At 38.7% G+C, this 13434-nt stretch overlaps 1 protein-coding gene across 3 annotated transcripts in view; it reads left to right on the top strand.

Annotated features, from left to right (window-relative positions):
- The window catches only part of DPH6 (diphthamine biosynthesis 6), a 349028-nt gene that overhangs the window by 92882 nt on the left and 242712 nt on the right, over window positions 1-13434 (top strand). For all 3 annotated transcript variants that reach the window (XM_075927014.2, XM_075927013.2, XM_075927012.2), the window contains one exon: window positions 2982-3100. In XM_075927014.2, coding sequence (XP_075783129.1) covers window positions 2982-3100 — 119 coding nt within the window. The remainder of the gene's footprint in view (window positions 1-2981; window positions 3101-13434) is intronic.

Genomic DNA, 13434 nt, shown 5'->3' with positions numbered 1-13434 from the left:
GGTCTATAAATGTGGTTACTTATATCAGAAACACCCCCAGCACCCAGTATTGATAGATTTTGCCATTCACAGTAATCTGAGAACATATCTCCCACAAATAGTGAGGGCTTCCTATATACAGCTTCCTCTTATTTAGCTTAAAGCAACATTGGTATGTCTACACTAATTCGAACTAACTTAATTCGAATTAGTTAATTCGAACTAAGCTAATTCGAATTAGTGCATCTACACCTAAAAACTAATTCAAATTAGCATTTTCCTAATTCAAAATAGTATGTCCACATTGAGTGGTCCCTGAACTGAAGTTAAGGCTGGCCGGCAGGGCATCAGGTTAGGACTTGAGTGTGGAGCTGCTGCCTCAAGCTAGCCAAGGGTTGTGCTTAAAGGGACCCGACTCCCACCCCGGACAGACAGTTCTCAGGGTTCCCCACTTGCTTGTCTACCTCGATGAAGGACAGCAAAGCAGTCCTGTCTTGGAGTGCCCTGAGTGCCCTCACTCGGCACATCACAGCACTCGGCCATCAGCCCGGGTGCACTTGCCGGAGGCTGCCATCCAGGGGGGTCAATCGGAGGACTGTCAGGATCCAGGAGGCCCTGCAGAAGAGCTTCCACCCCGAGGAGCCCACAGAGCCACCCCAGTCCTCCCCATTGGGGGCTTGTGCCCCATTCCTCCCTCACCTCCTTCCACTTACTCCTCCCTAGCCCCCCTTCCTGATATAAAAAATAAAGGACACGTGTGTTCAAAAATAGAAACTCTATTTAACAAAACTGGGGGGAGGGGGGATTAGCCTCTGGAGAGACTGGGAAAAGGAGGTGGGAGAGGAGAAGAGAGAGGGTGGGAGAGGGGAGGAGGAAACCTGGGGGGAGGGAGCTGGAAGGGGGAAGCCAGGGGAAGAAGGAGGAGGGGAAGTATAAAACTATGGTACGCCATATCTTCAGTACTGTGTACAGATGTGGTCTCCTCACATCAAAAAAGATATTTTGGCCTTGGAAAGGGTTCAGAAAAGGGCAACTACAATGATTAGGGGTTTGGAATAGGTCCCATATGAAGAGAGGCTAAAGAGACTGGGACTTTTCAGCTTAGAAAAGAGGAGACTGAGGGGGGATATGATAGAGGTCTATAAACGCATGAGTGGTGTGGAGAGGGTGAATAAAGAAAAGTTCTTCATTAGTTCCCATAATAGAATGACTAGAGGACACCAAATGAAATGAATGGACAGAAGGTTTAAAACTAATAAGCGAAAGTTCTTCTTCACACAGCACATGGTCAACCTGTGGAACTCCGTGCCACAGGAGGCTGTGAAGGCTAGAACTATAACAGAGTTTAAAGAGAAGTTAGATAAATTCATGGAGGTTGGGTCCATGGAGTGCTATTAGCCAGGGGGTAGGAACGGTATCCCTGGCCTCTGTTTGTGGAAGTCTGGAGATGGATGGCATGAGACAAATTGGTTGGTCATTGTCTTCGGTCCATCCCCTCCAGAGTACCTGGTGCTGGCCGCTGTTGGCAGACAGGCTACTGAGCTAGATAGACTTTTGGTCTGACCCAGTATGTCCATTCTTATGTTCTTATGTTCTAAGCTCGGGGCTCAAGGTTGGGGATCTCACTGGACCAACTTGATTTTCATGCAAACCCGCTCCTGGGTTCGCATGTGGCCTTTGGTGGCCAGTCTGGTAGCTATCCTGCCCTAGACGGCCGCATTCCTGTGCCTAGTGCAGAGGTCGTGGATGTTGGAGGCCTCCCCCCAAACCTCGATGAGGTCCACGATATCCACACTAGACCAGGTGGGCGCCCGCCTCTTGCGGCCCTGGGCAGGCTCCTGGGAGCCGCCAGCCTGGTCCTGGGAAGAGGCGGAGGGCTGGATGGCAGCGGGTGCCTGGCTCATGCCGTGCCAGATGCAGGGTCTGCTGGCTGTGTGCTGGCAGGCTTGCAACTGGCACAAGCACTGTAGCCAGACCGTGGCCCTTTAAGGGCTCCGGGGCCGGGAGGGGGGCAGAAGAGTTTCCCTGGTTTGGCCCAGATTGGCCACCAGGGCAACCTGGAAAGAGTTAACTTCCAACTAGTTCGAATTAAGTGGCTACACAGCCCTTAATTCGAACTACTTAATTCGAACTAGGCATTAGTCCTTGTAGAATGAGGTTTACCTAGTTCGAATTAAGTGCTCCGCTAGTTCGATTTAAATTCAAACTAGCGGTTTGTATGTATAGCCGCTATTAAAGTTAATTCAGACTAACGACTGTAGTGTAGACATACCCATAAGGGTTTGGTTGTGCCAGGAAAATGGTATGGGCTCGCTTCTCAAAATCATACAGAAAAGAGACAGAAATTACTAGGCAGGTGAAAGGGGCTGGTTGAGCATTCCCCCTTCCCCATCCGAGACTACCCCAGCCCTGCACCTTCCACCACACAGGCAACCTTGGGAGAGGGATGAAGCTCCCCCACCCCCCAGATTCATATGGGTACATTGTTGAATGTTCTCCTTTGTCAGGAAATGAAGGGAAAATGCATAATTTGCTGCATTCCTGAGGCAAATTACTGGATGGGGAGATCAGGGGACTGATAAGCTGTGTACTTTGCTCTTGCTCCCTGACAGGGACAGGAGGGGGAAAAAGGAAGCAGCTCTGATATGTCTTAGGGAGGTGTGCATACATGCGCACGCACACCCACGCCCACCCACAGACACACACACACCCTCTGCCCAGCCCCCCTGAACCTCCATGCACCCTGCCCTCATCCCCGCCTCACCCACCCGACTCTGACTCCTGCGTCCTCCACACCACTAGCCCACTGCCAGGAGCTCCCCTTAAGGACCCAAGAAGCACCAGATAAATGTGCTAATGATAAAATATTGAAGATTTACCATTTAATGGTAAGATAGCCAAGAAATGTATTACATTTATTGTTAAACAATTTGTTCTGGATAAAAAAACCCATAATATTTGGAATTGACCCAATTATTTGTCTTTATTTTTCTTTTTGAAAGGTGTAAGAGGCTTAATCTGCAGTCTTTAGCTTACCTTTGGCGTCGAAACCAAGAAGTTTTGCTCAAAGAAATGATATCGTCTCACATTCAAGCTATTATCATAAAAGTAGCAGCCTTTGGTAGGTGTCCATATTATGTATTTTAACACTTTGATAAAGTTAATTTGTTAATGAGCAATTGCAAAAGCATAATAAAGAAAAAGAAAACAAAAATTCTGATTTGTAAATTCAGGTGAAAAATAGTAACATGAACAGGTGAAGAAGGATAGATTTAAAAATGAATATTGTCAAAATATGACAAAACATCTGAACAATTAATGGAATTCTAGATAATACATAATATACACAATGCATTTTTATAGTTTAGTCATTAAATTTCTTCATTGATATTTTTCTCCCCAGGAAATATACATATATAATACAATGGTTCATAGTATTTTCATTCAGAGGTAATACAAATTTGTGGTTAGAGATAGGTTCAGAATTATAAAAATCAGAAAAAGATTTAACAAAGATTTAAAAAATGAACAGCCAGCATCATGTAATTATATTGAGACTTAAAGAATTTGTATAACAGCAGTCTTTACATTTGTGAAGCACATATAGAGTATTGTTGCTGATATTTTTAAAGAATGATAGTTATAATTTAATTGTTTGAGTAAATCAGAGCTCAAAATCAACATATTCCTTGACTTTCATTGGCAACGGTGTAAAGTGTGACTTTTTTATTGAACAAGCCATTACAAAAGATGACCTGAATGTTTGCAAAGACAAAAGATGTACCCAAGTGGACCATTAAAGAAAGCTTTATTGAGTTGCACATGTTCTGTAACCATACAGAAGCAGATGAGAATCTTATTAATGGCACAATATGTCATTTCCAAATTACAGGTCTCTAAGCAGTTTTTCATGTAAAGGTATCAGATGAGGATTTAAGAATAAAAGTGACAAAAACTCCTTTTTTTAGGGTCACTAGGGTTTTGTGGGTCATTAGACCAAAGAATGTCTAGTATAATAGAAAAAGAGTAAGCTCTGCAAGGATAGATAAAAATATGTCTGATAAATTGTGTCGTATAACTTTGGTGTGTGACAGGACTTACATTCAGCATATATGTGACACATTCACGTTAAGTGTCTAATGCCTTCTTCTACTTCTTTAAATACCATTTTCTTAAAAAGGAGGTAATATTATGGTGTAATATTTTTCAAGAATAATAGAGAGTAACATTAGTTGTTTTTCATAGACTGACATAATCAGTTTAAAAGAAACCCTTTCTTTCTTTCTTTCTTTCTTTCTTTCTTTCTTTCTTTCTTTCTTTCTTTCTTTCTTTCTTTCTTTCTTTCTTTCTTTCTTTCTTTCTTTCTTTCTTTCTTTCTTTCTTTCTTTCTTTCTTTCTTTCTTTCTTTCTTTCTTTCTTTCTTTCTTTCACAACACTTTAGTTTTACAGCACTTCAGGATGGTCTCCTTTCACTATTCTTAGCGGATTCTTCAATGCTGTTAGCATTATTAAAATATTTAGTAACTCTTTCATTCACTCTTAGTTTACATGAGATGTTCTGATTTTTAATAGTGTATGCTCATCTGGTGGGATTGGTTATAATATATAGAAAATAACTGCCTCACTTCCTCCTGCCAGCACCTCTCTTTAAATAAAGAAAAAAGCCCAAAATCTTTTATTTTAAAGAAAGAAAATTTCCAGCTCATGTACACTAGACCAGAAATGGAACATTCCTTATATTTTTACAGCACTTAATCTCAGTGTAAGACATAAGAATAAGATTAATTAGCACGACTTTTCAGAACTAAGTAATTATATGTCACCAACTGAACTTTGTTTCACTTGCTTTGTTCATAAACAGCTCTCTGGAATTATATGACAGTTCAGTACTTCTTGCAAAGAGTTTAGAACCAAACTAATTTTTAGTTTAAAAAACCAAAATCCATTAAAAAAGTGATAAGACCTGAGTTATTCAGAAAGTGACTTCCGGGGTGACATCGTTGGTGACCTGTATCATCCTTGAAGCAAGATAAACTTGTCCTTTGTAGCTCAAGTGCTTTTAAAAGTTAAAATTGACTGGTTAGTGCACAAAAGAATGCTTTGTGCAGTGTTCATTTAAAGAGTAAATGCCGTAAATAGTTGTAGATAGTAATTAGATGGAAAATCACTGCTGCCTTTTTTTTAAAGTAAAAAGAAAGATCTTATCAGACTCAATTTCTCACCTGCCTCAGGCAGTCATAATTAGATATAAGCAAATTTAATGGAGCTTATGTGCTCTGGAGCCATTCTACAGTGCTTTAATAATTGCATGCTTTATTAAAGTAAATTTAAGGTATGAAAACTGTTTAACATATCAGGTGGCGAAGAAGCTAAAGATACAGGTTACCTACTTGCCTTTTAGTTTAATAATCAAAGGCGTTTTAAAGCCAGATTGCTCTGACTATATTTAAAATAACAGATTTAAAAGTCTGAGAGTTGATGCATTAGATGGTATACTGTACAGATGCTAAAACAACAAGCAAGTCAGGTAACTTGAGCTTGACGTTCATCAGCATTGGCATGCCCACACACCCTCTCATCTTACGTTTTCCATTAACTTAGTGCTAATATTGGAAAGGTAAAAGACTGTAGGCTTATATAGATAACACATAATTATACAAGTAAATGAGCATTAGTTTAGTACGTTTCCTTAAATCTGCTTTTACAATAGTTAGCCTTGCCGGCAACAAGAGTTTTCCATCTTGGAATAGTGCTCTGCTCCAAATGATGACAGACCAAGTCACTTGGTCTTTCACTTATGTGCAACAGGAACACTGTAACCAGCACTGTACATAATGTATCTTCATGTCACTTCTGTTATTTTTTAGTCAGTTTCACTTTGTCCCAAGGCCAAAATTTAAAGTGAGTATATTTCAAAAGTTCCAATAAGAGATGAACAGGAACCGAAGAAAGTAGTTCAAACATATGTATATCTAGCACTTCCTTGATGTTTCCCAGAGCTGCCAATAAACTATAACTGTGTGATGAACTTTTTCGTACAGTATTTCCACTTGAACTGAATCTGGCAATTTAAAATAATACAAGGTAGTCTGTATTAGCTGAAAAATACCTGGTAATAGCTGCCTATAGGCACCTTTACTGTAAAATCCTGTTATATCAATTATCCAAAGGAAGGTGGTGGAACAGAGCATAATAAAGTGTCAACGTAATTATGAAGGGCCTCTTTTTGATGCCGTCACTCACACTAGACTAAAGTTAGGTGATTTGTGGATTAAATTGCAGTTCAGCTTCAGTAACTATGTTCGAATCTGTAACTCAATGAGTCCCTATCTCTGCATAGAATATGATTTCTCAAGTTAACTTAATATCCCATTCGCAATAGATCCTAAACCAGATTAGTTATGCTAACACATTGGCAGCATATTACATGTGCCTGTGATAGTTTATGTCTACTGCAGACCAGTAGTGAGAGTATATCTCTGGATATTCCCCCTGGTTCCCAATAGGATCTATGATGGTTTCTGATCATCTAAGGATAATGTGAAGAAAGCATTTATATTTAGTCTGCTTTCAGACCACTGTGGTAAACTAGTTTATATGACCTGAGTAAAAAAATTATTTGTAAGCCATGACTACTATGATATATTAAATAACTGAATTCTAAATTTGAGTTTTGTCTATATAATTTGAATTATTCTAATGTCTTATTTACAATTAAATTGACTTAAGTTCAGAGTGGTTAGCTTTTTTCAATATTTTAACAACACTCTCTTAAAGTCTATTCATCTTCAGTACATTTTGTTAAGAACTAATACAGATTGTTTGCTTGAGGAACAACTTGTCTTATTCAATATTTTAATCAAAAAAATTGTAAAGCCAAAATTCCCAGCTTTTATGGAATTAATAAGTGTTGCTTCATGTACTGTATATGTTGCAGTTCCTTTCTGTTATCTTACAGTATAATAATTACCCATTGTAAGATTAAACCTTTGAATAATAAATTGTAATCATTACATCAAATAAAAGAAGCATTCAAGTACGAAGGCAATTCTCTCTGCTTCCCATAGTAAATATTTCTATACCTAGCCCTTTCATTAGCCCATATAAAAGAAAATATATTGTAACTCTCTTCATTTGTGTGGGAATAATGGAAACAGAGAATATTGATTATTGATTTCCAATTAAGTATTGCATGAACGGCAATCCTGGCTTCATTGAAGTCAATGGCAAAACTCGCACTGACTGCAGAGAAGCTAGGATTTTTACCCCAGTAGAGAAAAAAACATTCAGGACCCAATAGTGCCCACTGAGGTACAGAAGTGGAAGCTTCAGCCTCTTAACACTGTTTTTGAAAATCTGTCCTTGTTCTGTTAAATGGGAATGGGTCTTCTTTTAAAACCAGGCTACAGTTTTCATTTGTGAGAAGTTTTGAAATCTGGATTGAGGAGAGGGGTTTCATACTAGGTAGGAACACAGAGGAAAACAGTCTCTTCCACTAAAAAGTTACTGGTTTATTATACAGGCAATTTAAACACGACTTGACAAATGAGCGTTAACAAATAAAAGGAAAGGGGGGGGTGGAGAAGGGGAAAAAATAAAGAATCAATGTAAGATTCCCTAAATTGCACTACAAATGCAAGTGCCTTTTCACATTATATTAAAACTAAAGAACAGGATAGTCTTTCGTAGACAGTTAAGCTTGTTTTAAGTTGTTTTTCCATTTTTTTCTCTGGTTGTTGCTGGATATTAGTGCTTTAATAGAGTTTCTGACAACATTTATAGCCTTTGCTTTCAATGTTGTTTATTTTTACTAATGGGGAAAAGATTGCTTTCATGTACCATAATTTTAAATAGAAGTTAAAATAGCAAATAATGTTCTTATCTGTCACCCAGTACAAAATTTTAATGATTTACTGTTCTCTTGGAAATAAGATAAGACATTCTCAAACATGGCCTTTAAACACCTATTACAAAGATCCTCCTTCAACAAAGTTAGCCTGTATGATTTCTTTGCACATAGTTCTGAAGGCTTGAAACTCATTTTATTATTGTATTCTTTGTACCATTGACACAATTGGTAAATGAAGGGGATGCTTGGCAGGAACTTTAGGAATGGCTGTTATGTGCCTTCTTTTCTTTTTCCTCCTTAAAAATCTTGATTGTTTTTGATCCAGCATATAACTATAGTAGTTACATTTTAGAACAAAGCTTCCAGAATCTGCTCATGCACTGTGGAATGTAAATGTATTTGACCTTTTTGCTTCAGACATGTTTCCTTAGTGCATTTGTGTGCTGAATTCATGGAAGCCGTATAACTCACATTATTTAACAGTAACAGAAAAGAAAGCAAACTCTCTGTCACTTGTTTGTCTTATAGCTGTGCTACCAAAGGGGTCATGATTCATGAGGCCCCAGCAACCATTTTGCTCTATTAAACAGATATCCCACTCTATACATAGGGCTCAGCCGGAAAATAAATAGGTGATTGTGGAAGCAGGAGGCAAAAACATAGTCAAAGCTAACAATGGATTCAAGTAAAATGTGTTGAGAAAAAGTTGGTAAGAGGGGAGAAAAAGGGGTTGTGATGGGACTTGATAGGGAGGAGAAACTTGATTCCAAGGTGACATGAGTTGTCGGAGAGGTAAATTGAGCTAACCAAAAGGCAGGCTGAATGGAGGGAGACAAGTAAGGGGTAAGGAGATAGATTTTTGAGTCATCATCACACATGTTGTAGTTGAAACCAAATGAATAGATGAGATCATCCAAGGAAAAGTTGAAATGGGAGGAAGGCGCTACATAGGGAGCGTTGTTTGTCTGCTCTAGAGAATAAGAAGGGGACTACTGAAACAGATGCTAAAAAATTATCAGAGAAGTTTGAAATGGAAATGGAGATGCTAGAGTCACAAAGGCTTGGGTAAATTAAGATTGTCGAGGAGAGAATAATAGGGAGTATGAAAAACAGCAGAGAGGCTAGAGTATGAAGGAAGAGAAGTCCTGGAATTGACCATCATACTCTTAGCAAGAGCAGTTTCATTGGACTTAAGGGGGGGCAGAGGCAATACTGGAAGGGATCTTGGATGAAGTTGGAAGACATGTTGAGTTTGGAGGTGAAAGGAAACGTCATCTAGGAGAGGATGTTTTTGGGGACTAGTAAAGCTTTTGAAGCTGGCTAGATTAGAATATGTTTTAATTGTGAGAAGATGGAGTTGAAAAAGAGTGAGGAAGAAAGATGGTTACTAGGTCAGGTGGAAAGGTTAATAGAGAAGAGTAACCAAGAAATCCTACACCAAAAAGTTTGTAGACTTCATTTCATTCCACACTTTGGGTTATGTAGTTGACCATTTGTGTCTCAGTGTGAGTGGCTGTGTACTTAGCCAGCTCACTTATTTTAGATGCTGAAAGTAAATTTAGTAGCCTAACTTTTGGTTCCCATTTTTGGAATTATTTGCCTATATTTATAAAAAGACGTATTTTGATCTGTGTTCTGGAGACAGATAACCAAAGATCTTCTGGCCACCCAGTTTTTGTAGATTCTTTATTGGGGCACTGCGAATGTGTAGGCAGAGATGGTCAGGGAAGATTGATTTATTTACTTATTTTCTACACACATTCCAACTTCTGCAACAGATGAGCCAGGGGTCCAATAGACAACAGTTTCCTTCCCTCCAGGTCCCTCATTCATCCTTAGAGCAAGTTCATTTTTTGCACTTAATGAGGCAGTGATTCTGTGGGGAAAAAAACGGTGTGACCATATAATTATGTTCTATACCATATGCACTAAAGCAACTTTAATTGTGGCATTACCTAACTTTTGATCTCTTGGCTAAATAATGTTCTTGTGATAAAGTAATTTTGTATACATAATTTTCTAGCTTTATAAAAATACAAACTGAAGAAAAAACCACAGAAATGTTATGTGGCATCATATTGATAACTACTTGGTTCATCGGTAGGTTTGGAATTCTTAGATCCTCCACACAGTCCTCTGCCACTTGACTCCTTGCGTTAATGCCATTTGTCCTGGACTACTGCAGCCCAGTTTACTTGCTTAGCCAATTCCTGTTCCTCGTTACACCTCATTATTGGATTGTCTCTCCTAGATTTCTTGTCTCAGTCTTGTTTCACAGTGTGATACTTTGCTTCCCACATCTTAGATCCTTGTTAGATATTACTACCCTTCCCACCCACACATATTTCCCGCACCTTCATCAAGCCTAATCTCCTTGTACAGTCAGGCCTACTCTCCTTTCACTTCCCTCCTCTCCCTCCATTTTTTCATCTAGTCTCCATGTGCGATCTTCTGTCCCTCCAGGTAACTTGCTCCCAGCCCAACATGTCATTTTCCCCACTGGCTTCTTATTCCATACTCCCTGCTTATATCCTTACCCAAGTATTCCCAGCTTCCCCATATCCACTTCCCAGCTTCTAGTCCTGGTCTCCTTGCTCAGCCAGTTCATTTTACTCCCTTCACACCTTCTCCAGTCCCAATCTTGACAGATTCCGTCCCCCAACCTATTCTGTTCTTCCCCCTCTGTTAAGGCTTTTGTTCCTTCTGTATTCAAATCAGGAACCTTCTTGCTCCATACTTCCTGGTGTCAACAGAGTCTTTGAGAGCATAGGGGAGTCAGGCTCACTGCTCTGTTTCAGTGCCAAGCAGAAAGCAACTATTACATTGAAAGTCAGGATGAGTATTGTCTGTGAAGATGACATGCATAATCTGGTCAGCACTAGAAGCTCAGAGAGGCTTGAGCATGGAAGATGCAATCTTCGCATGTTTTAATTGCTAAAATTGAATTTTTTAATGAGCATGTGCAAATTCTTAAAGCTTATAAATTGGCCAGATTTGGATGAATTTTCACAGAGCTGGCAAAAGACACGTTGCTGATACAATGGCTGCTCCCTGGTCATATTTCAAATAACTGCTCCAAAGCATAAGAGTTATTGAAAGGAAAGACTGACAGAATATTTTAGTGTAGAGTAAATGACTTTATTTTCCCCCAGTCTTGTTCTCTGAAATGTCAAAACTGTTTTGGCTGAAACGTTAAAAAAATGGACTGAGATGGACACCCAGCATGGAGTCCTTGCCAAACAATTAAAGGTTTCCAAAATTAGAAACATCTGAAAACAGTGTTTTACAATGGGAAATGTCAGATTATCCAACAGATAGCACTACTAGCATCACCAATGATATGTTCTTTTTAGATTTCAAGGTTTTTGTGATGACTGAGTAAAACTGATTGCAACTTACCAATATATAAGCTTTTTGTGTTAACCATATTTTCCCCACTTGTTTCCTAATGAGCTGCAGCATGCACTATATCAAATCTTGTTTTGTAGAATGGAAGCACAGGACGTGGATGACATACACAATTGCCCAGTGCTAAATAAAATCCATCCAACCTTTTTCTAAGCTATAAAAAATTTAGTGTTTTTAAAATATTTTCCAGAAAAAATGTTGTTTTGTCAGTTGATGAAACAATGAAATATTTCTTCAAAGAGTTACACTTTTTAGAGAGCTTCAGTGGATAGCCAAGTTAGTCTGTACAGAAAACTACAACAAATGGTCTGGTAGCACTTTATAGACTAACAAAACATGTATCATGAGCTTTTGTGGGCACAGCTCACTTCTTCAGATGACCATGGTCGTAGCTGAGCCCACGAAAGCTCACGATACATGTTTTGTTAGTCTATAAAGTGCTACCAGACCATTTGTTACTTTTTAGAGAGGTTTCCTTTACTTGTCTGGTAAAAAACTGAATTGCCTTTGAAACCCTGCATGCAACTGGAATACATTTAGTTTTGATGTTCATTAGACTCATTAGAGAGTAAAGATAAAATTCAGTCTGTAAATATGAAGAGTTTTAGGATCTTTTACCAGATAGAATTCTGAAATTTGATGACATCAGATTTTACCCTAGTGTAAAAAATACTTGATTAAATTTTGAAAAGGTTCTTTAGAACTACATACAGTTGAAAAATACAAACCAGAATTAGAAGTGAACAATTGCATTTAGCTTGAATTTAGCTTGTTCAGTAGTATTTAGCTCCTATTGTTAGAAAGGTTTTTGAATCTCTTAAATTCTTCGTTAACATAACACTGGTCTACAATTTTTTAGAAGTCGTCTGCTTCAGAGATAAAATGTGCTATTTATTATGTATTTTGATGTGCTGAATTCAAATATGACAATTAAAACAACTGTTTGGCTACTGTTTCCAAGATATTTAAGTTTTTACATTTTATGTCTATGTATATTGTGTAGTAGTGGAGTTTTAATCATAAATTGTAAACTTTTCATGTGTTTATGGTTGCTTTACATGATAATATTTCACCTGTCCTGTTTTTGTAACACTTTAAAAATCAGCAAAAGGGTTATATAAATAAAATTTATTATGAAACAAAAGTCAAAAAACTATTATGTACATAGTTTAGTCCTATTCAGTGTCTACTCGGTGGTTCTTGGCTTGTCTCTTGTATTCATTAAATGGAACATCTCTTGTCACTGTCCAGCAATAGTCTGCAAGCATTGATGGGCTCCATTTACCCTGATAGCGTTTCTCCATTGTTGCAATGTCCTGGTGAAATCGCTCGCTGTGCTGGTCGCTCACTGCTCCACAGTTCGGTGGAAAAAAATCTAGATGAGAGTGCAAAAAATGTATCTTTAATGACATGTTGCAACCAAGGCTTTTGTATGCCTTGAGAAGGTTTTCCACCAACAACCTGTAGTTGTCTGCCTTGTTGTTTCTGAGAAAATTTATTGCCACTAACGGGAAGGCTTTCCATGCCATTTTTTCCTTGCCACGCAGTGGATGGTCAAATGCATCATCTCGAAGAAGTTCACGAATCTGAGGACCAACGAAGATACCTTCCTTTATCTTAGCTTCACTTAACCTTGGAAATTTTCCACGGAGGTACTTGAAAGCTGCTTGTGTTTTGTCCATGGCCTTGACAAAGATCCAGCTTGATGTGTAAGGGTGGTAACATAATCTTCCTTGATTCAACAAGTGGTGGATGCTGAACCCTTTTCCTCCCAGGCTCCAATGACTGTCAGAGTGGCCAATCTATCTTGATGTAGTGGGAATCTCTTGCATGACTATCCCATTCGCAGAGAAAACAGCAGTACTTTGTGTATCCAGTCTGCAGACCAAGCAAGAGAGCAACAACCTTCAAATCCCCACAAAGCTGCCACTGATGTTGGTCATAGTTTATGCACCTCAAAAGTTGTTTCATGTTGTCATAGGTTTCCTTCATATGGACTTCATGACCAACTGGAATTGATGGCAAAACATTGCCATTATGCAGCAAAACAGCTTTAAGACTCGTCTTCGATGAATCAATGAACAGTCTCCACTCATCTGGATCGTGAACGATATGGAGGGCTGCCATCACACCATCGATGTTGTTACAGGCTACAAGATCACCTTCCATGAAGAAGAATGAGACAAGATCCTTTTTAC

Source organism: Pelodiscus sinensis, chromosome 5 (assembly GCF_052426305.1).
Source record: "Pelodiscus sinensis isolate ZL-2025 chromosome 5, ASM5242630v1, whole genome shotgun sequence".
Taxonomy (NCBI): Eukaryota; Metazoa; Chordata; order Testudines; family Trionychidae; genus Pelodiscus; species Pelodiscus sinensis.
Note: the sequence above shows the minus strand (reverse complement) of the source record. Positions and strands in the feature narration are given on the sequence as shown.